This window comes from Mustelus asterias, chromosome 12 (assembly GCF_964213995.1).
Source record: "Mustelus asterias chromosome 12, sMusAst1.hap1.1, whole genome shotgun sequence".
NCBI lineage: Eukaryota > Metazoa > Chordata > Chondrichthyes > Carcharhiniformes > Triakidae > Mustelus > Mustelus asterias.
The window spans coordinates 100467273-100491594 of NC_135812.1; the positions used below are offsets into that span (position 1 = coordinate 100467273).

Consider the following 24322-nt stretch of genomic DNA (forward strand, 5'->3'; position numbering starts at 1 on the left):
TGCTGCAGTGAATCTTGTAGATAGTACACACTGCTGCTACTGAGCGTCGGTGGTGGATGTTTGTAGATGTGGTGCCAATCAAGCGGGGCTGCTTTGTCCTGGATGGTGTCGAGCTTTTTGTGTGTTGTTGGAGCCGCTCCCATCCAGGCAAGTGGGGAGCATTCCATCACACTCCTGACTTGTGCCTTGCGTATGCAGTTAACAGTATGAGGTTTAAAAAAAAAATCATATTAGGTGGAAGACCAAGGCTTAAAATGCAGGAAACGAGAGAAATTACCCACAATTGTATAACATCTTTCTCAACTTTAAGATGCACCTATGGACTTGACAGTCAAGGCATTGCTTTTGAGCTCTAATCAACTGTTGTTGTGAGGGCAACCATTGCACAAACTGCATGCAGGATAAATCAAACAAATTAAATAGCTGAAGAGGAAAGCGTTGCAGGGCTGTGAGGGAAGAAAAAGGACGTGGGACCAATGGGATAGCCAGCATTGGCATGATGGGCTGAAAGGCCTCTTTCTGTGCTGTATCATAAATTCAGTGATGCCGGATGGTCTGTTTAGTTCACAGGAGCCAAGACAAGGACTGAGGGGGGTAAGGAGCTGGGTATAGTAGAGTTCTAAGCAATGTTTTAATTTCAATGCAGTAAGGAGGAGAAGGAAGCAGTAGATCATAGAATAGATCATAGAAATCCTACAGTGCAGAAGGAGGCCATTCGGCCCATCGAGTCTACACCGACCACAATCCCACCCTAGGCCCTATCCCCACAACCCCACACATTTACCCCATTAATCCCTCTAACCTACACATCCCGGGACACTTAGGTACAATTTTAACATGACCAATCAACCTGACCCGCACATTTTTGGAGTGTGGGAGGAAACCGGAGCACCCGGAGGAAATCCACGCAGGCACGGGGAAAGGGGGGGGGCGAGAGAACGTGCAAACTCCACACAGACAGTGACCCAAGCCAGGAATCGAACCCGGGTCCCTGGAACTGTGAGGCAGCAGTGCTAACCACTGTGCCATCGTGCCGCCCCCAACTGTAATCTTTGAACTCAGATGGAGCAAGAGAGGGAAATTCAGAGCAGCAGTGATGCTGGTGTCATTGATGAATCAGAGGAAGATACAGCAGGAGAAACAAAAGATACCCATTAATTATTCATCTCCTGAACTGTCATTGTCTTTGATGTAATATATCAAAGTTTCCGCCTTAGCCACTTTTACAATATGTGAAACATCACCCTGGTTGTTTCAGGGTGAGAAGACTGTGAAAATAGATCAAAAATAGAAATAGATCTGATAGGAACAAACAAGACAAGTGGTATAGAAAATTTTAAAATTGTGTGATACCATTATCGAGGAGATAAGTGACTTCCAACGTACACTTAGTATATTGATAAAAATATTAACTGTAAAACTCCACAGCTAGGCTCCACTGATGTCATGATGGGCCTAGGATCCGTTAGCATATTTGAAGCCTAAGCTTTATTGGCAAAGAATTGTTCTAGAATGGATACCATGGACCTGCTGCAGGTGAGGTTAAAGGTTCTGGACTGGTATCCTTATGTTGTGACACAATATGGCCGCCAAGCATAGTGCCAACTTCTCTTTTATTTTTGTGCTCAGAAACTTTGAATCTTTCCATTTCAACAACTCAGTGACAGCAGGGCAGCTATAGCACAACCCACACAAAAATGGGTTCGATTCCTGGCTCAGGTCACTGTCTGTGTGGAGTTTGCACATTCTCCTCGTGTCTGCGTGGGTTTCCTCCGGGTGCTCCGGTTTCCTCCCACAGTCCAAAGATGTGCGGGTTAGGTTGATTGGCCAGGTTAAAAATTGCCCCTTAGAGTCCTGGGATGCGTAGGTTAGAGGGATTAGCGGGTAAATATGTGGGGATAGGGCCTGGGTGGGATTGTGGTCGGTGCAGACTCGATGGGCCGAATGGCCTCCTTCTGCACTGTAGGATTTCTATTCTATTCTATTCTATTCTAAAATAAAATTCCCTCTACACTGACGACAATTTACCTCGGCTTGAATCATAGGAATCATCAGAGAATCCCTACAATGCAGAAAGAGGCCATTCGGCCCATCGAGTCTGCACCAACCACAATCCCACCCAGGCCCTATTCCCGTAACCCCACATATTTACCCTGCTAATCCCCCTGACACTAAGGGTCAATTTCACATGGCCAATCCACCTAACCTGCACATCTTTGGAATGTGGGAGGAAACCGGAGCACCCGGAGGAAACCCACGCAGACAGTGACCCAAGCCAGGAATCGAACCCAGGTCCCGGGCGCTGTGAGGCAGCAGTGCTAACCACTGTGTCACCGTGCCGCCCATCAGAGCCCCAGTGTGAGATTCCCAATTTGTCCCAAATCAAGGCTGGATCAAAACGACCTAAATTCATATCAGACAGCTGTTGTACAGCCGCTGACAGTGGGTGGGGTTTTCCAGTTTCCCCCTGTGGTGGGTTCAATGCCAGGCTGGGGACAGTGGGTGGGGTTTTCCAGTTTCCCCCCATGGTGGGTTCAATGCCAGGCTGGGGACAGTGGGTGGGGTTTTCCAGTTTCCCCCCATGGTGGGTTCAATGCCAGGCTGGGGACAGTGGGTGGGGTTTTCCAGTTTCCCCCCATGGTGGGTTCAATGCCAGGCCGGGGACAGTGGGTGGGGTTTTCCAGTTTCCCCCCATGGTGGGTTCAATGCCAGGCCGGGGACAGTGGGTGGGGTTTTCCAGTTTCCCCCCATGGTGGGTTCAATGCCAGGCTGGGGACAGTGTGGCAAGAGCCAAAAGGTCTGTTTACACTAATGTGAAATGATGGCGGGAATGTGCGCTCCACCTGCCATGGCGGATTGACATTCCCAAAAGATGCCGGAGTGAGACCACTTTGACTCCCGTTAATGGCATGCAGGTGAAGGCCCGACTGGAACCATAACCCCTGTCACCCAAATCATCCATCATGCCAGCGGGTTTTCAAACCAGTTCAGAACACGCCTGATCCAGCATGACGTGAAAACATCAACACTTACCTGAAGACAGTCTGGGGCAGCCTGCGGAGGTCTGGATGGAGGAATGAAGAGGTGGGAAGGGTGTGGAAACCTTGGGTGAGCCGGTGGGGAGGGCATTGGGGGGGGGGGGGGGGAGGCTGGGATTGGTGGCAGAAGAGAGAGATGCTGTGGGCGTGATTGACTGGGTGAGCTAGTATGGAGCGGGAGGGGAGGAACGACCGTGCTGGAGTGTGGGCGGGGAGGGGGTGATGTGCAGGTGCGAACGGGCGTGGGGGGCAGAGGGGGGGGAAGAGGGGTAAGGGGTTAAGAGGGAGGTGTCTGTAATGTCAACTAATGAGTCCTGGGAGACATACTGAGAGAAAATACTGAGGGTTAAAGGGGACACTGGGAGCCAGTAGGGTCGGACGGTGAGGGTTCAGCGATGACCAGTAAAGTGACACTGAGGGCTGATGGGGGATGGAATGCAGAGAGACAGGGGCATTCTGGGGGTCGGCAGATTGAGGGGAGCAGATCCGCCATCACTGGGGTGGAGTTGTCGGCTCGGGGAGGTGGGCATTCACCTGTACAGGATGGAGGGTGATGGGGGAGTGTTGAAGGGTAACCATGGGACGGTCACCTGGAGGGGCCAAACGTTATGGGTAAGAGCAGAGGATGGGGCTGGCGGGGGGGGGGGGGGGGGGGGGGGGGGGGGGGCGGGAAACGCCGGGGAAAGGTACTCGACTTGACGATGAAGGTCATGACAAGACCTGGCTTAAGGACATCACAAATAAGCCACACCAGACCTCGGTAAAGTTCAAATGGGCTTGATATATAAAAGTGCCCTCTGATTAATAATTATGATGCACTCATGTAGCCACATGTCAATCAAAACGCCTGAATCTTATGTTCCCCACTGCTTCTCCCTGCTGCTGGCAGAGTGCAGGCCGCCTTCTGACCAGTTTGCCCTGTTGTCTTGGATGATCTTGACAGCTGACATCTGGGGACCTGAGGCCTGGAGGACCCAGGCTCACTTTGACTGCCCTGCAAAGCGGGGGAGGGGGGAGGTTTGGGAGCCGCTCTCTCTGTGGCCACAGAGGATGAAGCTGAAGGGACACAGGTGAGGGGGATTGCATTGGGCCAGGCATCATCTGAGATTCCTGAGTGGGGTCCCAAAGGAGTGCAGTAGCCGTTCCTCCTCCATTTGGATGCCCAAGGTCCCACTCTGATTCCCTGAAGGGAAGGAGCACCTGGAGGGAGGTCCAGGTGTCCCATCCTCCTCTTGTGCAGCCAGTGTGAAAGCTCACCCCTGGCTACAGCGATGGAGTACTGGCCCGTGCAGAAACTGGGTGTTCTACTGGACCTGGTTCTCCATGGTGTCCGCCAACCTCTGCATGGAGGCCTCAAAGTACACACATGTCAGCACCACTTCACCAGAGAGCTGGCAGACCGTCTCCTTTCCCTCATGTGTCACCCTGTTAAGGGCCCGCAGCACCTCAGCCTGATCTTCCCCAGCCTCTTGCTGACCCTCCAGCATCTCATGGACAGTGCATCCCTAAGCATCCTCATTCAACTTGGGCGTCACAGATGCCTCTTCCCCAGCAGTCTCCTGAGTGCAGGTGAGCTTGGCTGACCCTGCCCCCTGCTGTGGACATGTGTCTGTGTGGTGACCGCCAGAACACGAGATCCGGCCTTAACTCGGTCCAGTCCCGAGGTGCGTGTCTCTGCGCTGGTGGGGGATGTAGTTGATGGTTGTGACACCTCGACAGGTGCACTCTCTTCCTCCTCCCCCACATCTTTGGTCCTCTGTTGGCTGCTGCGACTGTTGGACAAGGTCTCCTCTTGTTCCCTTGCCATCTTCCTGCTGGCCTCTGTAAATGAGGGAGGACTCACTGAGTGACTGCACGAGTTGCCTCCGACATGGAGGTACACATGACCCTTGGCTTTCTATGTGACATACATGGATCTTTACTGGATGGAGGCTGTTCACCAACCTCTCCGTCTCCGGTCTGCTTCCACCCCTGGGCTGCCCACCCCTCGGATTTGGTGAGGTTCCTCAGCTCAGGCCAGCCCCCTCCCATCTGCTTTCTCTCCGTCCTCCTGTGCCTCAAACCTTGCTGCGTAAAGAGAGAAGATGGGGCTGAGAGCAATATGGTTCGGGTCTCTGGTCCCTTTCTCAGGCTTCCAGTCTTGCCCACTGAATGTGGGTCATGCGATTGATGTTCTGCAGGTTGTCCACAGGGGTTCTGGGGCTGCATCTTCCACAGCAATGAGCCCAAGCAGATAGAGGCTCACAGAGACATGTCTTGGGCGGGGGGGGGTGAGGTTCTTGCCGGTGCCCTCAATGCCTAACCTCCTCTCCCCCCCACCCCCCGAGCCTACAACAACGTCTGAACAGTGTATGTGGAAGGATCAGGGACCCAGAGTGATCTCTCCACCTGCAGACTGGATGGACTGCACTGGGGCTATGAAGCATCACCTTATCACGTTGAGTAGCTCATGGACTGCACAGGTAGTGTCTTTGCCACTGAGGGCCATGTCCCCAGCATCATTCAGTGAGGTGGGTGTGAGCAGTTGAGGGTTCATTCACCCTGGTGGAGTGGATGAGGCCATTCATGCATTGGCGGCTTTGTAGGGCAGTCCTCTGGCGTTGGCCCTGGGCACTAACCACCCAGGAGATTTCCACCCATGCTGTGATGGCCCTGCCTCCTCCCGCCATCCCCAGGGTAGAGGAAGTCCCTCCTGGCTCCCACTGCATGGAGAAGAACCGCTAAGGATATGCCACTGAACCAGGGGACCGGAGGTCACTGTGATTGGTGGGTCATATTCTCCTTTGACGGTGGGTAAGTGTGATGTGTCTGGGCGTATTTTAAAAATGGAGCCCAGGTATCACAGCAGGGCGCACGCTGCTCGCCGCTCGCCGCTCGGTCTGCCCCATGTAAAACGCGTCGGGAAACCCTTGACTGCATCATTAAAAAGGCCAGCCTCGGGCGATACAAGGCAAGTTCCCATCAGCCTCCACAGCAGGAAGCATTCCCGGTCCCTGCTCCCGTCATGGGATTTAATCCCTGAATGGATTAAATGCCACCCATAATTTTGGGCTGGACGGCACGGTGGCACAGTAATTAGCACTGCTGCCTCAAAGCGCCAGAGACCCGGGTTCGATTCCCGGCTTGGGTCATTGTCTGTGCGGAGTCTGCACGTTCTCCCTGTGTCTGCGTGGGTTTCCTCCGGATGCTCCGGTTTTCTCCCATAGTCCAAAATTGTGCGGGTTAGGTGAATCGGCCATGCTAAATTGCCCCTTAGTGTCTGTAAATGCATGGGGTTATGGGGATAGGGTCTGGGTGGGATTGTGGTTGGTGCAGACTCGATGGGTCGAATGGCCTCCTTTTGTATTGTAGAATTCTATGATTCTATGTAATGAAGGCCAGTGTCTAATCTACTACGCCAGTCACTCAGCTGACAATTCTCTGGACTGGATGTGAAGGGAGATCCCATCAGACAGCGGGCAACGCTGACCTCGTAGAAAGCTGCCCATGAGAATCTAGCAATCTCCACGGCACGGATATCCCTTTCTCCAACATCATTTTGAATCTGCCACTGATTCAAGAACTGTCCAGGCATTCAGCAGCAGTGATGTCATCCAGGGAAAGCAGCCAATCTCTTTGAAGAATTCTCACCAACAGCAAACCAGCAGGTCAAATGCACCAATCACCTTTCACTTTTTAAATATCATTTTCCAAACAGTGCAATAAATAATTAAAGGATATGGAGTAACTGAAATATCACAAAGAAACTTTAAATTAAAATCTTTCAAAAAAATGTGGAATTTATCACAATGGAGACATTTGATATTGCATTGGTTTTTCAGAATCAGAAGTAATTATGAACTTAGTACAGTGTTTAAAATCTAGTTACACCCTATTCGGCAAGGTGTGACTTTTTCAGGAAGCACTCGGCAAGGCAGCCAGCATAATCATGGACCCCACGCACCCCGGACATTCTCTCTTCCACCTTCTTCCTTCGGGAAAAAGATACAAAAGTCTGAGGTCATGTACCAACCGACTCAAGAACAGCTTCTTCCCTGCTGCCGTCAGACTTTTGAAAGGACCGACCTTGCATTAAGTTGATCTTTCTCTACACCCGAGCTACGACTTTAACACTACATTCCGCACCCTCTCGTTTCCTTCTCTATGAACGGTATGCTTTGTCTTATAGTGCGTAAGAAACAATACTTTTCGCTGTATGCTAATACATGTAACAATAATAAATCAAATCAAATTAAATCGATATTAATAGTGTAAAATGACAAACTGTCATCAATTCGGTGATTTCTAATAGATTGCAGATGAGAGAGGGGGGAGACTTCAACAGTGCATCCTGTGGAGAAGCATCACATCGCTGACAGCAGCTTCTGGGTGTGTGTGTTTAACTGCACATGTCCGGACTCCAGAAGTTGCTGTCAGTTTTGGGGGAGCAATGATAGTGAGCGCTGAAAGTTTTCCTGTCGTCACTACAGCAAAATCTGTGCGATTGTCCCTTTCATCTGTGTGTTGCTTACTCCCACAAATGACCTACACAATTAGAAAACCGACCAGTAGGTTGAGAATTCATTCTGACGCTGTTTAAACACCTACGATAAAAGATGAAAGAAATCAACATTTCAGGGAGTCGAAGTTGTGAATACAACCCGTTGAATATGTTGGCGAAGTGGAAACATCCGGGGGGTGAATTTTCCCAGTGCGCCCGCCACGGGAATCCTAGCGGGCAAGGGGCAGACCATGGAAAGGTCCGTTGACCCTGGGGTGGGGTTTTCCAGGTTTCAGGGCAAGCACTGCCAGAAAATCCCCCCTGAAGGTCACAGTTGAAAAGTTAAGGGTTTAAGAACGATTGGGTGGTTTGTCTTTGACCGGCCCAGACTCATAGAAACCCTACAGTACAGAAGGAGGCCATTCAGCCCATCGAGTCTGCACCGACCACAATCCCATCCAGTCCCTATCCCTGTAGCCCCACCTATTTATCCTGTTAATCCCCCTGACACTAAGGGGCAATTTAGCATGGCCAATCAACCCAACTCGCACATCTTTGGACTGTGGGAGGAAACCGGAGCACCCGGAGGAAACCCACGCAGACACGGGGAGAACGTGCAGGCTCCGCACAGACAGTGACCCTCGGCTGGAATTGAACCCGGGTCCTGTGCGGCAGCTGTGCTAACCACTGTGTCACCGTGCCGCCCACTCGATGGGCCGAATGGTATTTTCCTGTGCTGTAGAACTCTGTGACCCTATAAAGTGTTGCTTATGCAAACATGCAAAACGACAATACAGAGGTACAAAGTAATTCCAGTTTAACTTCCATGCAGGCCAGTTACAATAAACTACCTTTAAAAAAACAGGATTTTTTTCCATCTCCTCATCCTATCAGTTGACTATATATTTTCCTTTTGGATAAATCACTTCCTGGATAGCCTCAGCCTCTGTGGAAGGTGCTCCATAATCGGATGGCAGGCTGGTCCACCAACAGTGGCCCCTGGTGACATTCCTATGAATCTTTTCTCTGGGGAACTGCCAGCATTCTGGAATCTCACTGCTCTGTCTAAAGATTGAGAAATTGCCATGTGAGGAACTCTGTGACACACCAATCTGCTATGCTATTACAGAGAGCCTCACACTTTGCAGTATGTAACCAATGAATAATGGATTACATTAGGCTTGGGACAGAAGCAAAGTACGTGAGGTACTTGATTCATACCATTGGTCTCAGTGCAGCAGGTGGCTCTGATTATTGTTAGATTTTGCCACTGACGCAGCAATCATCATTCATCAAGGTCTGTATCCTCCACAGCAATGCACCAATGCACATTAAAAGCTACTAGCTTTGACCAGAGCTGTGATGGGCAACTTAGGCTCGTGAGTGGGCCGCATGATTGGCCCTCCTTCATCGCACTGGGCCACAAGATTGAAATCAGGCTTGTTCTTTTTTTTCATTCATTGGTGGGACATGGGTGTCGCTGGCTAGGCCAGCATTTATTGCCCATCCCTAGTTGCCCTTGAGAAGGTGGTGGTGAGCTGCCTTCTTGAATCGCTGCAGTCCACGTGCTGTGGGTTGACCCACAATGCCGTTAGGGAGGGAATTCCAGAATTCTGACCCAGCGACTGCGATGGAACAGTGATAGATTTCCAATTCAGGATGGTGAGTGGCTTGGAGGGAAACTTGCAGGTGGTGGTGTTCCCGTTTATCTGCTGCCCTTGTCCTTCTAGATGGGAGTGGTCGTGGGTTTGGAAGGTGCTGTTTAAGGATCTTTGGTTTCACTAACCATGACCCCCATGAATAAGATTAAATGCATTTAATACACACGGAATATTGCATAATGAGTTATAGAAAATGCTTAATCGTTTATATATTAATAGAACTCTCATCAACTTCAAATGGTAAAAACAAAATAAGTATTTATATTTTGGACGTAGAGGGAGCGCACAGCTCTCACAGTCAGTGTTGTGAGCAATCAGCACCCACCTCACTTCACTCGCCCTTGCTTTATGTGCGAATCACTTCAGTCACACCGGTAGGAAGAAAACTACACTGACGGCAATCAGCAGAACGTGGAAACCCTGCGCGCAGGCAATGGTTAACAAACTGTCTCGGAGGCTGCATTCAGAATCCAGATGGGCCGCAGGTGGCCCCTGGGCCACAGGTTGTCCACCACTGCTCCAGTGAAAGTCCATGTACGAGAGTTTATGCAGACAATCATAAGACTTGTTGAGAGGGGTGTGTGTCATTCCCATATCTTGGGGAAAATGGGTGCTATCTTGTTCAAGGGCAGAGTTGTGTTTCTCTTGAAGTTCTGTTTTTTCCTAATTCAACGTGAGCCTCCACCAGAATCTGTTTTGTTGTATTCCCATTCACGTTTCCAAATGTTCAAGGGGATGGGGACCCGACACTTTGTGTAAGGCACCAAGAAGACATCTCAAGCCAGAAATGACGCGCGCAGCAACACAGAGTCACTCAATCCAATGTGGTTAAAACGTGATGCTGCATGTGATGACAGGGACACTCCATAGAACATTACAGCACAGAAACAGGCCTTTTGGCCCTTCTTGCCTGTGCTGAACCATTTTTGTGCCTAGTCCCACTGACCTGCACCTGGACCATATCCCCCGGTGAAGCTTTACTTGAACCCAGTGATTCGCAGCAGCCCAACGGTTCCAACCGTTCAGGACTTTCTCCAGCACGAATGAGGCTGTGCAGAGAGGCCCATGATGTGCAGAGAGGCCCAGTCAGCATAGCTGGATCCACATCCTGAACATCAACAAAACCTGGAAACCTTTTGTTTCTAGTCCAACCAGCTGGAGTTTTATTTTGCTAGAGTGAGATTTTGACAAACTGCTGTGTTAACTCGATTGTCATGGTTACCATTGCTGAGGCTGGCTTCTTATTCCAGATTAAATAATTAATTAAATTTAAATTCCATCAGCTGCCATGTCGGGATTTGAATCCCTGCATCAATGTCAAAAAAACAAAGAAGATAGTCATCGACTTCAGGAAGCGTAAAGGAGAACATGCCCCTGTCTACATCAACGGGGATGAAGTAGAAAGGGTCGACAGCTTCAGGTTTTTAGATATGCAGATCGCCAACAACCTGTCCTGGTCCCCCCCGTGCCGACATTTTAGTTAAGAAAGCCCACCAATGCCTCTACTTCCTCAGAATACTAAGGAAATCTGGCATGTCAGCTACGACTCTCACCAACTTTTACAGATGCACCATAGAAAGCATTCTTTCTGGTTGTATCACAGCTTGGTATGGCTCCTGCTCTGCCCAAGACCGCAAGGAACTACAAAAGGTCGTGAATGTAGCCCAATCCATCACGCAAGCCACACTTCTTGCTGCCTCGGCAAAGCATAATTAAGGACCCCACGCACCACAGACATTCTCTCTTCCACCTTCTTGCGTTGGGAAAAAGATACAAAAGTCTGAGGTCATGTACCAAGCGACTCAAGAACAGCTTCTTCCCTGCTGCTGTCAGACTTTTGAATGGATTTACCTTGCATTAAATTGATCTTTCTCTACACCGTGGCTATGACTGTAACACTACATTCTGCACTCTCTCGTTTCCTTCTCTATGAACGGTATGCTTTGTCTGTATAGCGCGCAAGAAACAATACTTTTCACTGTATGTTAATACATGTGACAATAATAAATCAAATCAAATCAAAAGAAACTACAAAGGGTCGTGAACGAAGCCCAGTCCATCATTCAAACCAGCCTCCCACCCATTGACTCTGTCTACACTTCCTGCTGCCTCAGAAAAGCAGCCAGCAAAATCAAGGACCCCCACGCACCCCGGACATTCTCTCTTCCACCTTCTTCTGTCGGCAAAAGATGCAAGAGTCTGAGGTCACGTACCAACCGACTCAAGAACAGCTTCTTCCCTGCTGCTGTCAGACATTTGAATGGACCTACCTCGCACTAAGTTGATCTTTCTCTACATCCTAGCTATGACTGTAACACTCCATTCTGCACTCTCTCCTTTCCTTTTCTATGAACGGTATGCTTCATACAGTGCGCAAGAAACAATACTTTTCACTGTATACCAGTACACGTGACAATAATAAATTAAATCTAAAATCAAATCAAATCAGAGCGTTAGTCTGGGCCTCTGGATTAATCCATCCAGTGATATCTGTGCCACCATCTCGCTTAGCAACAGATGCTTTGGGACCTCAAATTCAAAAGAAATGGTGACTCCCTCATATTCAGCTCATGGCCAGTCTGGGTCCGGTCATTGGGCAGAAGGCTGGAAACATAGTTATCAGCAGCGGATGGAGGGATCAGCACTGGGAGTGGGGAACTGTTCCATTTCCAAATCCCCGCCTAGACTGTCCAAGCACAGACAATAACAGAATGTGGTTATTATGTTCACCTTTCGGGTAACAAGACATTCATCTCATTGATCATTGGCAGTACCAGTCGGCCATTACTCAAAAGGAAGCATCACCCTTCTCTTTTTACCTGGTCGTGCAGATGGCTGGTTTGACACAGGAAGTGAAACCTCGGTGAGTGGCAGGATGTAAACCTCAGGTCCATTCTGTGAGGAGGAAGTGGTGCGGGGTGAGAATTCTGTGTAATCCTCGCCCTCATTATTCTCAAACTCCTGCAAACAAAGACAAAAAAAAGAAAGGGATCACTTCGCCGTTACTCTTCGTCACCGACTTGGGAATTCTCTTTAATTCCCAGGATTTCACAGTCAACCTTTACTTTCTCTCACAATGCGATGAAGTCTGGGCAGATAAGCTGAGCAAAAGCTCATTCTAAAGCAGTTTCCATGAAGCAGAACTTATAGTGAAAAAAACATGATAAAATCAAACTGATCAACTCTTAAAACAACTTGGCAAAATGCCAAGCAAACAGTGTAATGTCAGGCATTTCTGTTCAATCCTCTTTGAAACACTTCTAGATATTCAAGCTTTTTGGTGAGCTAAGAAATCTCAGGAGCCACAGAGAAAGTCTCGACCCAATGTTCCCATTAACTTGCATGTTTTCACATAACTGATGTTAAAAAACCATGGGGTTCTCCCAATTATTTTCTTTGTAAGTTTACTTATTCGTGTCACAAGTAAGCTTACATTAACACTGCAATGAAGTTATTGTGAAAATCCCCTGGTCGCCACACTACGGCGCCTGTTCGGGTACACTGAGGGAGAATTTAGCATGGCCAATGCACCTAACCAGCACGTCTTTCGGACTGTGGGAGGAAACTGGAGCACCCGGAGGAAACCCACGCAGACAAAGAACAAAGAACAAAGAACAATACAGCACAGGAACAGGCCCTTCGGCCCTCCAAGCCCGCGCCGCTCCCCGGTCCAGGATTGAATCCTGAATCCAGGATCCCCACCCAATTTTCCAGCCTATCTACATACCAATATCCTATCCACCGAGCTGTCCCTCACAGCTACGATGCTTTGTTCATTACAACCTATTAACTTACCCCCACCCCCCCATTCCAGACCATGTGATCTCCAGGGAGAGGCGAAAACCCAGAGTGAAAAACCCCAGGGCCAATATGGGGAAAAAAAAAATCTGGGAAATTCCTCTCCGACCCCCTGAGGCGATCGAAACGAGTCCAGGAGATCACAATGGCCCTGATCGGAAAATGCTTCCCAACCCTAGTCATTTCCACTTCCACGAACACCATATGAATTCCCTGCCCCCGAGACAGGTTCCCAACTATCCGCAGTCTCGCTCTGTACTGGCACCAGCAAGATGATCATAGAATGAAGCCTTGAAACGAGAAACAAGGAACAATTAGCCCGCGCCGCTCCCTGGTCCAAACTAGACCACTCTTTTGTATCCCTCCATTCCCACTCCGTTCATATAGCTGTCTAGATAAGTCTTAAACGTTCCCAGTGTGTCCGCCTCCACCACCTTGCCCGGCAACACATTCCAGGCCCCCACGACCCTCTGTGTAAAATATGTCCTTCTGATATCTGTGTTAAACCTCCCCCCCTTCACCTTGAACCTATGACCCCTCGTGAACGTCACCACCGACCCGGGGAAAAGCTTCCCACCGTTCACCCTATCCATGCCTTTCATAATTTTATACACCTCTATTAAGTCTCCCCTCATCCTCCGTCTTTCCAAGGAGAACAACCCCAGTTTCCCCAATCTCTCCTCATAACCAAGCCCCTCCATACCAGGCAACATCCTGGTAAACCTCCTCTGTACTCTCTCCAAAGCCTCCACGTCCTTCTGGTAGTGTGGCGACCAGAACTGGACGCAGTATTCCAAATGCGGCCGAACCAACGTTCTATACAACCGCAACATCAGACCCCAACTTTTATATTCTATGCCCCGTCCTATAAAGGCAAGCATGCCATATGCCTTCTTCACCACCTTCTCCACCTATGACGTCACCTTCAAAGATCTGTGGACTTGCACACCCAGGTCCCTCTGCGTCTCTACACCCTTTATGGTTCTTCCATTTATCGTGTAGCTCCTCCCTACATTATTCCCACCAAAATGCATCACTTCGCATTTATCAGGATTGAACTCCATCTGCCATTTCCTTGCCCAAATTTCCAGCCTATCTATATCCTTCTGTAGCCTCTGACTATGTTCCTCACTGTCTGCAAGTCCTGCCAGTTTTGTGTCGTCTGCAAACTTACTGATCACCCCAGTTACTCCTTCTTCCAGATCATTTATATAAATCACAAACAGCAGAGGTCCCAATACAGAGCCCTGCGGTACACCACTAGTCACAGGCCTCCAGCCGGAAAAAGACCCTTCCACTACCACCCTCTGTCTTCTATGACCAAGCCAGTTCTCCACCCATCTAGCCACCTCCCCCTTTATCCCATGGGATCCAACCTTTTTCACTAGCCTACCATGAGGGACTTTGTCAAACGCTTTACTAAAGTCCATATAGACAACATCCACGGCCCTTCCTTCGTCAACCATTTTGGTCACTTCTTCAAAAAACACCACCAGGTTAGTGAGGCATGACCTCCCTCTCACAAAACCATGTTGACTATCGTTAATGAGTTTATTCCTTTCTAAATGCGCATACATCCTATCTTTAAGAATCTTCTCCAACAACTTCCCCACCACGGACGTCAAGCTCACCGGCCTATAATTACCCGGGTTATCTTTCCTACCCTTCTTAAATAACGGGACCACATTGGCTATCCTCCAATCCTCTGGGACCTCACCTGTGTCCAGTGACGAGACAAAGATTTGCGTCAGAGGCCCAACGATTTCACCTCTCGTCTCCCTGAGCAGCCTTGGATAGATTCCATCAGGCCCTGGGGATTTGTCAGTCTTTATATTCTCTAACAAACCTAACACTTCCTCCTTTGTAATGGAGATTTTCTCCAACGGTTCAACACTCCCCTCCGAGACACTCCTAGTCAGCACATCCCTCTCCTTTGTGAATACCGACGCAAAGTATTCATTTAGGATCTCCCCTACCTCTTTGGGCTCCAAGCATAAGTCCCCACTTTTGTCCCTGAGAGGTCCGATTTTTTCCCTAACAACCCTTTTGTTCCTAACGTATGAATAAAATGCCTTGGGATTCTCCTTAATCCTGTCTGCCAAGAACATTTCGTGACCCCTTTTTGCTCTTCTAATTCCCCGTTTGAGTATTTTCCTACTTTCATTGTACTCCTCCAGAGCTCCCTCCGTTTTTAGCTGCTTGGACCTAACATACGCCTCTCTTTTCCTTTTGGGGAGAACGTGCAGACTCTGCACAGGCAGTGACTCGAGCCAGGAATGGAACCTGGATCTCTGGCGCTGTGAGGCAGCAGTGCTAATCACTGTGCCACCGCGTCGCCCCTATGTATACCAATTAAGCAAATTGCTAAAAATGGAAATAGAGGAACAGGAGGAGGCCATTTGCCCCTTGAGCCTATCCCACAATGCGATGAGATTATAGCTGAGCTGCGATCTAACTCTATATACCAACCTTTTGTAAAGCCTGCAGTATTCATGCGGAACAGACCTATTGGCTCAGAGTTGGATACATGGATTAATGTGCTTCATGGGACAAAGGCTGGGGCGCGGTACAAGAGATGTGCCTACCAGCTGCAAATTGAACGCCCCTGTCTTCGGAAATAAAATACGCTCCATTCTCTATTCCATCTTGAGTATTGGACACAATGGACACAACCAGAGATGGCCACAGTTAAAGCAGTGTGGCACGGGGTCTGTCTTCAACATTTCCAAGGTGCCCCATCAAGGCACAATGGACACAATCACAAATAACCCCTTCCTTCAGACTAAGAAACATTTCAGCGTGATATATCGTGCTCCATCTTTGCTGCCCTCAAAATTCCTGCAACAGTTCCTACAATACTGAGTATCCCAACTGTAATAGATCTTCGGAGGCAGAAGTCCCATCACCAAAATCCCTTCGTTTACAAGTCTGACGACAGCATACAGAGCGCCTTCAGTTAGCAGCCTGCGCTCGGAGTCCCAGAGGACCCGACACTCCTGGTTAAATACAAAGCAAAAGGCTCCCTGATGGGCCCATCAATTTGGCCTGTAATCAGGGAGTTCATATTCTCACAGTCCCACCTCAATTGCCTGATTAAAGTCGTTACACTGGCCAATCTGTCAAAAGCTTTTGGTTTATTCCTCCCTTATTTGCCCCACATTCATAGCAGCTTCGGTTACCTGAGAGGGGGCGGGGGGGGGGGGGGGGGGGGGTGGGTGTTGGGGGGGGGCGTTGGGGTGGGGTGGGGAATGTGAGTTTGTGGCTCGAGAGAGAAGTCGAGCGATCTTGAGTATTTACTTTGGTCAGTGCATGTTAAACAGGCCTGAGCGCCGCAGCCCTGCAACTCCATATAATGGTTCACAGTGAGACATCACTTCAGCTGTGCGTCAGCCACTGGCTGATCTGACAGCTTAGCAGTTATGCTGCTAATGACCACTGTTACTTTGTGTCTTGATTACCCAGTTTAGCGTCACTCATCTACACTACTCATTATGCAGTCTGTGCAAAATGTGTGGTCCTGTGATTCATCCCAATTCGGGTTACACTATCTCCCTCTCTCTCTGCCCAGATGTCCTTCTGTTTCTCTCCCTTTTAGTTTTGCCGGTCTTCGCAGGAATTCCAGAAGTTCCGTGACTTTGGGGAAGTTCACCTACAATATCGTGGGAAATATCCCAGTCACTGCTCTATTTGTTCTTTCAAAATTCTCTCATTTCTGAATTAATTTTACTCCAAGATATAGGGGCGAATTTCCCCGTTCTGCCTGCCACGGGAATCGTAGTGGGCGAGGGGCAGGACCATGGAAAGGTCCATTGATCTCGGGCAGGATTTTCCGGTTTCGGGGCGAACGCAGCTGGAAAATCCTGCCCATAGAGTAGTCCTGAATTCCAACCTTGCATTTCTCCTAGGTTTTTAAAAGTGCACAAAGCTTCATGAAATATATCTGCGCTTTAACTTAGAAATCATAGAAATCAAAGTACAGTGCAGAAGGAGGCCATTTGGCCCATTGAGTCCACACCGACAACAACCCCACCCAAGCCCTATCCCGATAACCCCACACATTTATCATGCTGATCCCTCTAACCTACACATCTTGGGACACTATGGGGCAATTTAGCATGGCCAATCCACCTAACCCGCACATCTTTGGACTGCGGGATGAAACCGGAGCACCCGGAGGAAACCCACGCAGACATGGGGAGAATGTGCAAATTCCACACAGACACTGACCCAAGCCAGGAATTGAACCCGGGTCCCTGGAGCTGTGAGGCAGCAATGCTAACTACTGTGCCACCGTACCACCCTTTAACCACACCAGGTGGTAATAAATTCTAACAACTCCCTGAGGAAAGACCTTTTTACCCAGAGGGTGGTGATGGTCTGGAATGCGCTGCCTGGGAGGGTGGTAGAGGCGGATTGCCTCACATCCTTTGAAAAGTACCTGGACGAGCACTTGGCACGTCATAACATTCAAGGCTATGGGCCAAGTGCTGATAGATGGGATTTTGGTGGGAGGTCAGCTGATTCTCGCATATCGGTGCAAACTCGATGGGCCGAAGGGCCTCTTCTACACTGTATGATTCTATGATTTATTTCAGGATGTTAGCTGAAAAAAGTGGAGCAATTTGAGATGGAAGGTCAGAGGGACGTCTATGGATCTTAACTGAGACTCATCACTAAAATAATTGTTACCCCAGATTTATCAATGTTGTCCCTTGATTATTGTCATCACAGATATTTTGAAGTTTTTCAACTCTTCCTTCTGCTTATTTCTTGTCTCAGTCTCGCTCCTCCTCTATCACCCATTTTTTAAAATCTTTTTTGCAATATATTCCCATCCACTTTCCTCTTCTCACCCCCTGCTGTCCACTTCGATCTGGCACATTCTCGAATTCCTCCATTCGCTCTGATTTATTCTCTTTACACCACTGATTAATTTCTGCTTCAGCGATACCATGGTCTGGTCATCCATCATGCCAGAAAATTGTCCTCAATGTGGGGGTTTCCCTTACACTTTCTTCGCCACACTACCAGACCGGTTGCCGCACTGCCAGAAGGATGTGGAGGCTTTGGAGAGGGTACAGAAACGATTTACCAGGATGTTGCCTGGCATGGAGGGCATTAGCTATGAGGAGAGGATGGAGAAACTTGGATTGTTCTCACTGGAATGACGGAGGTTGAGGGGGAGGGGGGGGGGGGGGGGGCGGGGGGGGCGACCTGATAGAAGTCTACAAGATTATGAGGGGCATGGACAGAGTGGATAGTCAGAAGCTTTTTCCCAGGGTGGAAGAGTCAATTACCAGGGGGCATAGGTTTAAGGTGTGAGGGGCAAGGTTTAAAGGAGATGTATGAGGCAAGTTTTTTACACAGAGGGTGGTGGATGCCTGGAACTCACTGCTGGGAGAGGTAGTGGAAGCAGATACGATAGTGACTTTTAAGGGGCATCTTGACAAATACATGAATAGGATGGGAATAGAGGGATATGGTCCCCGGAAGGATAGGGGGTTTTAGTTCAGCATGGTCCGTGCAGGCTTGGAGGGCCGAAGGGCCTGTTCCTGCACTGTAATTTTCTTTGTTCTTATAAGCATACTTCATGAGAGAAAAAACAATCGCAAATCTCTGTCAAGGTGTAAGCAGGAAGAATGGACTCTTGGACGAAGTACCGATGTTTACTGTTGATCTGCTAACAGCTTGGATCCAGAGGCTGGTTCTATTCGAAGCCTTCACAAAAGATCCAATAAATCTTCCGCTATAAATTGCAGAACAGGTTTTCACTATTTTTTCAAGAGATGTGAGGGCACTTCGTGACATTCTGCCCATTTCTAAATGCCCTTGATAAGTTGACGGTGAGCTGGCTTCTTGAATCCCTGATGTGGGCACATTCACGGTGCTGTTAATACTGTTATAGAATCCCGACAGTGCAGAAGGAGGCCATTCAGCCCATCAAGTTTGCACCGACTCTCTGGCAGAGTATCTCTTCCGGGCTCTCTCCATGGGTATCCCCGTAACCCTACACATTTACCATGGCTAATCCATCTAACCTACACGTCCTGGGACACTAAAGGGCAACTTAGCATGGCCAGTCTACCTAACCTGCGTATCTTTGGAGTGTGGGAGGAAACCGGAGCACCCGGAGGAAACCCACGCAGACACAGGAGAACGCGCAAACCCCACACAGACAGACGACCCAGGCTGGAATGGAACCTGGATCCCTGGTGCTGTGAGGTAGCAGCGCCAACCACTGTGCCACCGTGCCGCTGTTAAGGAGGGAGATAGGTACAGCCTCTGCCCCCAAAACAAGAGTGAAAGCGAGACTCACCTGTGACCCGCTATCACCAAGTTCTCTGGAGTGCAGCATTGCCGCTGAGGCTGACTGGTGCTCTTATAGAATTTACATGAGAACTCAAAAACAAATGGTGACGGAATCAAAGGAGGAGATTTTGGCTCCGATACGAAGCGAATAGAAAGATAGCCGAGGTGGATTGTGGCAATGACAGAGCGACGATAAACTAGGCTTGGTCTCATGAAATCATACAGCTGAAAAAGCAAGTGACACAAGTGTAGTTGAAACATGATAACCTTGCTGCTCGTGCCGCGAGCAAAGGACCGAGGGACTGCCAGAGTGGAGCAGGGCAAGGGTCTAATATCACAAATTCCTGCAATCAGACCTCAAGGATCTTGGAACTCTTGCCACAGCTCCCAAAAATGATAATTAAAATCGAGTCAGCTCGTCCAACCCGGAGAGTCATTCAGCACATTCAGAGAGAACCATTTTCACTGAGCTAGGGTCAGTGAGATTCACCCGCTTTCTCAAGGTACTCAGTCAGAAGATTTGCAATAAGGTTTGTTGTTCTAAATCATCTTTTCCTGATCTTCACTCATCTTCGCCATATCTTAACTACCGTCAGCACTCAAAACATCTCAACATCCCAAAATAAGAATAGAAGATGATCCAATCGCCTTACCTTTCATTAAGTATAACCCTCTACTGTAACTTCTACAGTGGCGTCAGCTGAGAGACAGAGCAAGATAGTTGAGAATTCCTTCTAGTGTACTCAGGCATGGCGAAGTCAGAACCAATATTATTTTCTGACTGTGGTTTCACTGCATGTTCATTCTGTCGACTTTTGACAACACCAAGAGTTTTGTTAAATACCGGTTCCCAGAGACAATCTCCGGCTTTTATATAATTGCTGGTTACGCATGGGATAAATCTTCAAGTTACAGTACTTCAGTCTCCAGTTTCATTTGTGCACCTTCCTGATGGGACTCTGTGCTGTCTCCCATCCCAGCATCTCACAACCTCCTCCTACACCAAGAGGGACATGGAACTCTCTCTCTCTCCCGTTAATCTTTCTTTCCACAATCACACTGAACATGGTTCATGCTCTAAAGCTCCTCTGAATAGTAAAATGGATATATTGTCAAACATTCTCTTTGTTCTACTCTTTTCATGCAGAACTTTCTGGTTGAATTTATGGCCTTTTAAAATAACCAGTCAGGCCACTGTCACCAGAATCCTAACACAGTGAACATCAGCACAGCAATCTATGTATGCCAACTGACTTTGCACTTTGTCTAAAAATGCCAACAAGCCTCCGCAAAAATCCTAAGAATGGTAAGTATTTCTTGACATTAATCCTGCTTGCGAGGTGGCCTCCATCTCATTTAAATAATGACAGATGGGTCTTTATAATTTTATCACAGTTTTTTTTCCGCCAGTAGCCATCTGAATGGCCTCGAGCCTGACTCTTACATTCCGAATGACTAGATTCCAAAGTGAATTCAAAGGATGAATGTAATGAACAGAAGCCATACACTAGTCCTGCAAACGTACATTTGATTCTACGTGACGGAATTAATTTTCTAATCAGATCTTAAGAACTAAACATCTAGTTCTGTGGGCGGCGCGGTGGCACAGTCGTTGGCACCGCTGCCTCACAGCACCGGGGACCCGGGTTCGATTCCCGGCTTGGGTCACTGTCTGTGTGGAGTTTGCACGTTCTCCCGGTGTCTGCGCGGGTTTCCTCCGGGTGCTCCGGTTTCCTCCCACAGTCCGGGTTAGGTGGATTGTCCGTGCTAAATTGCCCCTCAGTGTCAGGGGGACTCGCTAGGCTAAATGTATGGGGTTATGGGGATAGGGCCTGGGTGGGATTGTGTTCGGTGCAGACTTGATGGGCCGAATGGCCTCCTTCTGCACCGTAGAGATTCTATGATCTAGCAATCAAAAAAGGCACAACACAGAGGAAGCACTTCGTACCTGTATGATGATTATACCACCAAAGTGGCAGATTTTGTCGACATTTGCAATCCACATTACTCTGGAGTTACCTTACCCTTTAACAGCTTTTCAAAAAAAACCCCATACATTTATTGTCTCAAGGCAATAATCCTCCCTCCCTCCCACACTGGGCCATCTGTCACTTGTTCCGAAGGTTGCTACGTTTTGTTGCAATCTCTCCCAGCTACAGATTAATATCCCACACGTCTCTCCCTCTCTTTAGTTCTGATGAAGGGCCAAACAGACTCGAAACATTCACTCTGTTTCCCTCTCCCTACAGATGCTGACAGGCCTGTTGAGCTTTTCCAGCATTTTCTGTTCCCGTTTGCTCAAGAGTTAATTACTTGTGGTTGTGCGGTACACGGGCGATTGTGTAATAGGTTTCAATGATACAATAACATCTCGCAATTATACAGTGCCTTTAATGTTTTGAAGAAAAAAACACACAGAGCTTTTCAGAAATGGGAATAGATTAGGGAGCAGGCACTGAGCTATGTGGCAGGTGAGATTACAAGGTGTGATTGAAGGCTTGGTCACAACTGGGTTTTGAGGAAGCATTTAAAGTTAGAAATAGAATCGCAAAGGTGGAGAGAGAGAAGTGGGAAAGGGGAGAGAGTTTTCAAGTTTAAAGTTTATTTATTCTTCTTGCATGTAGGCTTACATTAACACTACCATAAAGTTACTGTGAAAATCCCCTAGTCGCCACACTCCAGCACCTGTTCGGGTACACTGAGGGAGAATTTTTAAAAGTCTTTTAAAGTTTATTTATTAGTCACAAGTAAGGCTTACATTAACACTGCAATGAAGTTCAAAGACTATTTCCTCGGGTGGACGGAGCTATTGCAAGGGGGCATAACTATAGGGTTCGTGGTGGGAGATATAGGAAGGATGTCCGAGGTAGGTTCTTTACTCAGAGAGTGGTTGGGGTGTGGAATGGACTGCCTGCAGTGATAGTGGAGTCAGACACTTTAGGAACATTTAAGCGGTTATTGGATAGGCACATGGAGCACACCAGGATGATAGGGAGTGGGATAGCTTGATCTTGGTTTCAGATAAAGCTCGGCACAACATCGTGGGCTGAAGGGCCTGTTCTGTGCTGTACTGTTCTATCTATGTTCTATGTTCTAAGTTACTGTGAAAATCCCCTAGTCGCCACTCTCCGGCACCTGTTCGGGTACACTGAGGGAGAATTTTTTAAAGTTTATTTATTAGTCACAAGTAAGGCTTACATTAACACTACAATGAAGTTACTGTGAAAATCCTCTGGTCGCCTGTTCGGGTCAATGCACCTAACCAGCAGATCTTTCAGAATGTGGGAGGAAACCGGAGCACCCGGAGGAAACCCACGCAGACACGGGGAGAACGTGCAGACTCCGCCCAGGGCAGTGATCCAAGCCAGGAATCGAACCCGGGTCCCTGGCGTGTGAGGCACTGTGCTACCGTGCTGCCCCGAGAGAGAAGTGGGAAGGGGGAGAGGGAAGAGTGGAAAGGCAAAGAGAGAAAGGGTGAAAAAGTAGAGAGGGGGAAGGGGGAAGGCTGAGTGAGAGAGGGGGAAAGGTGGAGGCGTTTTAATTTAGTAACGCCACTCAAGAGGAACAGGAACAGAACATCAAGCCTGTTTTGCCATTCAATTAGATTATGACCAATCTATATCTCAAATCCATTTACCCACCTTTTCTCCATATGCTTTGAAACTTTTACTTCACAATAATCCATTTATCTCAGACTTGAAAACTCTTGCCCCTCCAGTATTTGATTTCCACGCTGGTGTAGCAGAAGGAGCAGGTAAACCAGTAACTGGTGTTATTAGAAACTGTTAGTTGCATCAGTATTGTCAGCGCTGTATTCTTTTCTCAGTATTGTAATGTTTACTGGCATGCTAAAACCTATTGGGAGGTGTAGGCTTTATTGATTCTAAATTGATTAATTAGCAATAATGGGCTGCAGGGACTTGGGCTCAGGTTTACTGAGCTGGAGGCTGAGCCACAGGCAATGCAATACATCAGGGAAGGGGAACGTTACCTGGACACTTTCTTCCAGGAGGCAGTCACATCCCATCAGGTAATGTCCTCTGATTTGGTCAGTGGTCAGGGACAGGAGTGCGTGTGTGTGACTGCAAGTGAGGCAGTTAAGAGGACCCAGAGGGCAGGGGTGCAGAGGCCTTGACCCTGGCAATTGTCCCACAGGTTTGAGGTGTTTTTAGCTTGTTTGGATGAGAATGGGGGCTGCAGGGTGGATGAGCTATCTGGCCATGACGCCATGATACAGGGAGCCATTCAATTGGGAGAGTGGGGAATAACAAGGAATGTAGCAGTAGTAAAAGACAGAGAGATTGATACTATTCTCTGCAGCAAAGAGTGTGAGTCCAGATGGCTGTGTTGCCTGCCCAGTGCCAGGGTTCAGGACATCAGCTCAAGGCTGGAGAGGAACTTGCAATGGGTGTGGGAGGACCCAGTTGTCATGGTCCATGTAGGTTCCAGCAGTATAGACAGGACAAGGAAGGTCATTATGGTCAGCATAAGGAGATTGGCATCAAATTAAGAAGCAGAACCTCAAATATCATTATTTCTGGATTATTACCTGAGTCACATTCAAATTGGCATTGGGCAAATCAGATTAGGGGGATGGATGCATGGCTCAGAGACTGGCGTGGGAGAAGCGGGTTCCAGGTCAGGGTACTGGGGAAAGTGGGATCTGTACCATTGGGACAATCTACACTCGAACCATGCTGAGATTGGTGTTCTTACAAATCGCTTATCTAGGGAAATATAGTGTTGTAAACTAAGAAGTGGGGGCATGGGATCAAATCTGGCAAGATGTGGCAAATTAAAGAGTTGAGAGAAAGCAAAAGAGAAAGGTATTATTACGGGAAATGAAAAACAGACCATGGCAGGAAGGGATAGAGAGTACAAATCTAAAAGTAAATCAACAGTTGAGATTAAAGGCTATAAAAAGATTAAAAAGATAAAACTAAAGGCTCTGTATCTGAATGCGTAAAGCAGAGGGATCTGGGTGTCTTAATACATGAATCGCAAAAGACTAGTAAGCAGGTATAGCAAGTAATTAG

At 48.3% G+C, this 24322-nt stretch overlaps 1 protein-coding gene across 1 annotated transcript in view; it reads right to left on the minus strand.

Annotated features, from left to right (window-relative positions):
* The window catches only part of aatkb (apoptosis-associated tyrosine kinase b), a 187180-nt gene that overhangs the window by 88627 nt on the left and 74231 nt on the right, over positions 1-24322 (minus strand). The window contains exon 4 of the mRNA XM_078226066.1: positions 11999-12140. Within this exon, the coding sequence (XP_078082192.1) occupies positions 11999-12140 (142 nt within the window). The remainder of the gene's footprint in view (positions 1-11998; positions 12141-24322) is intronic.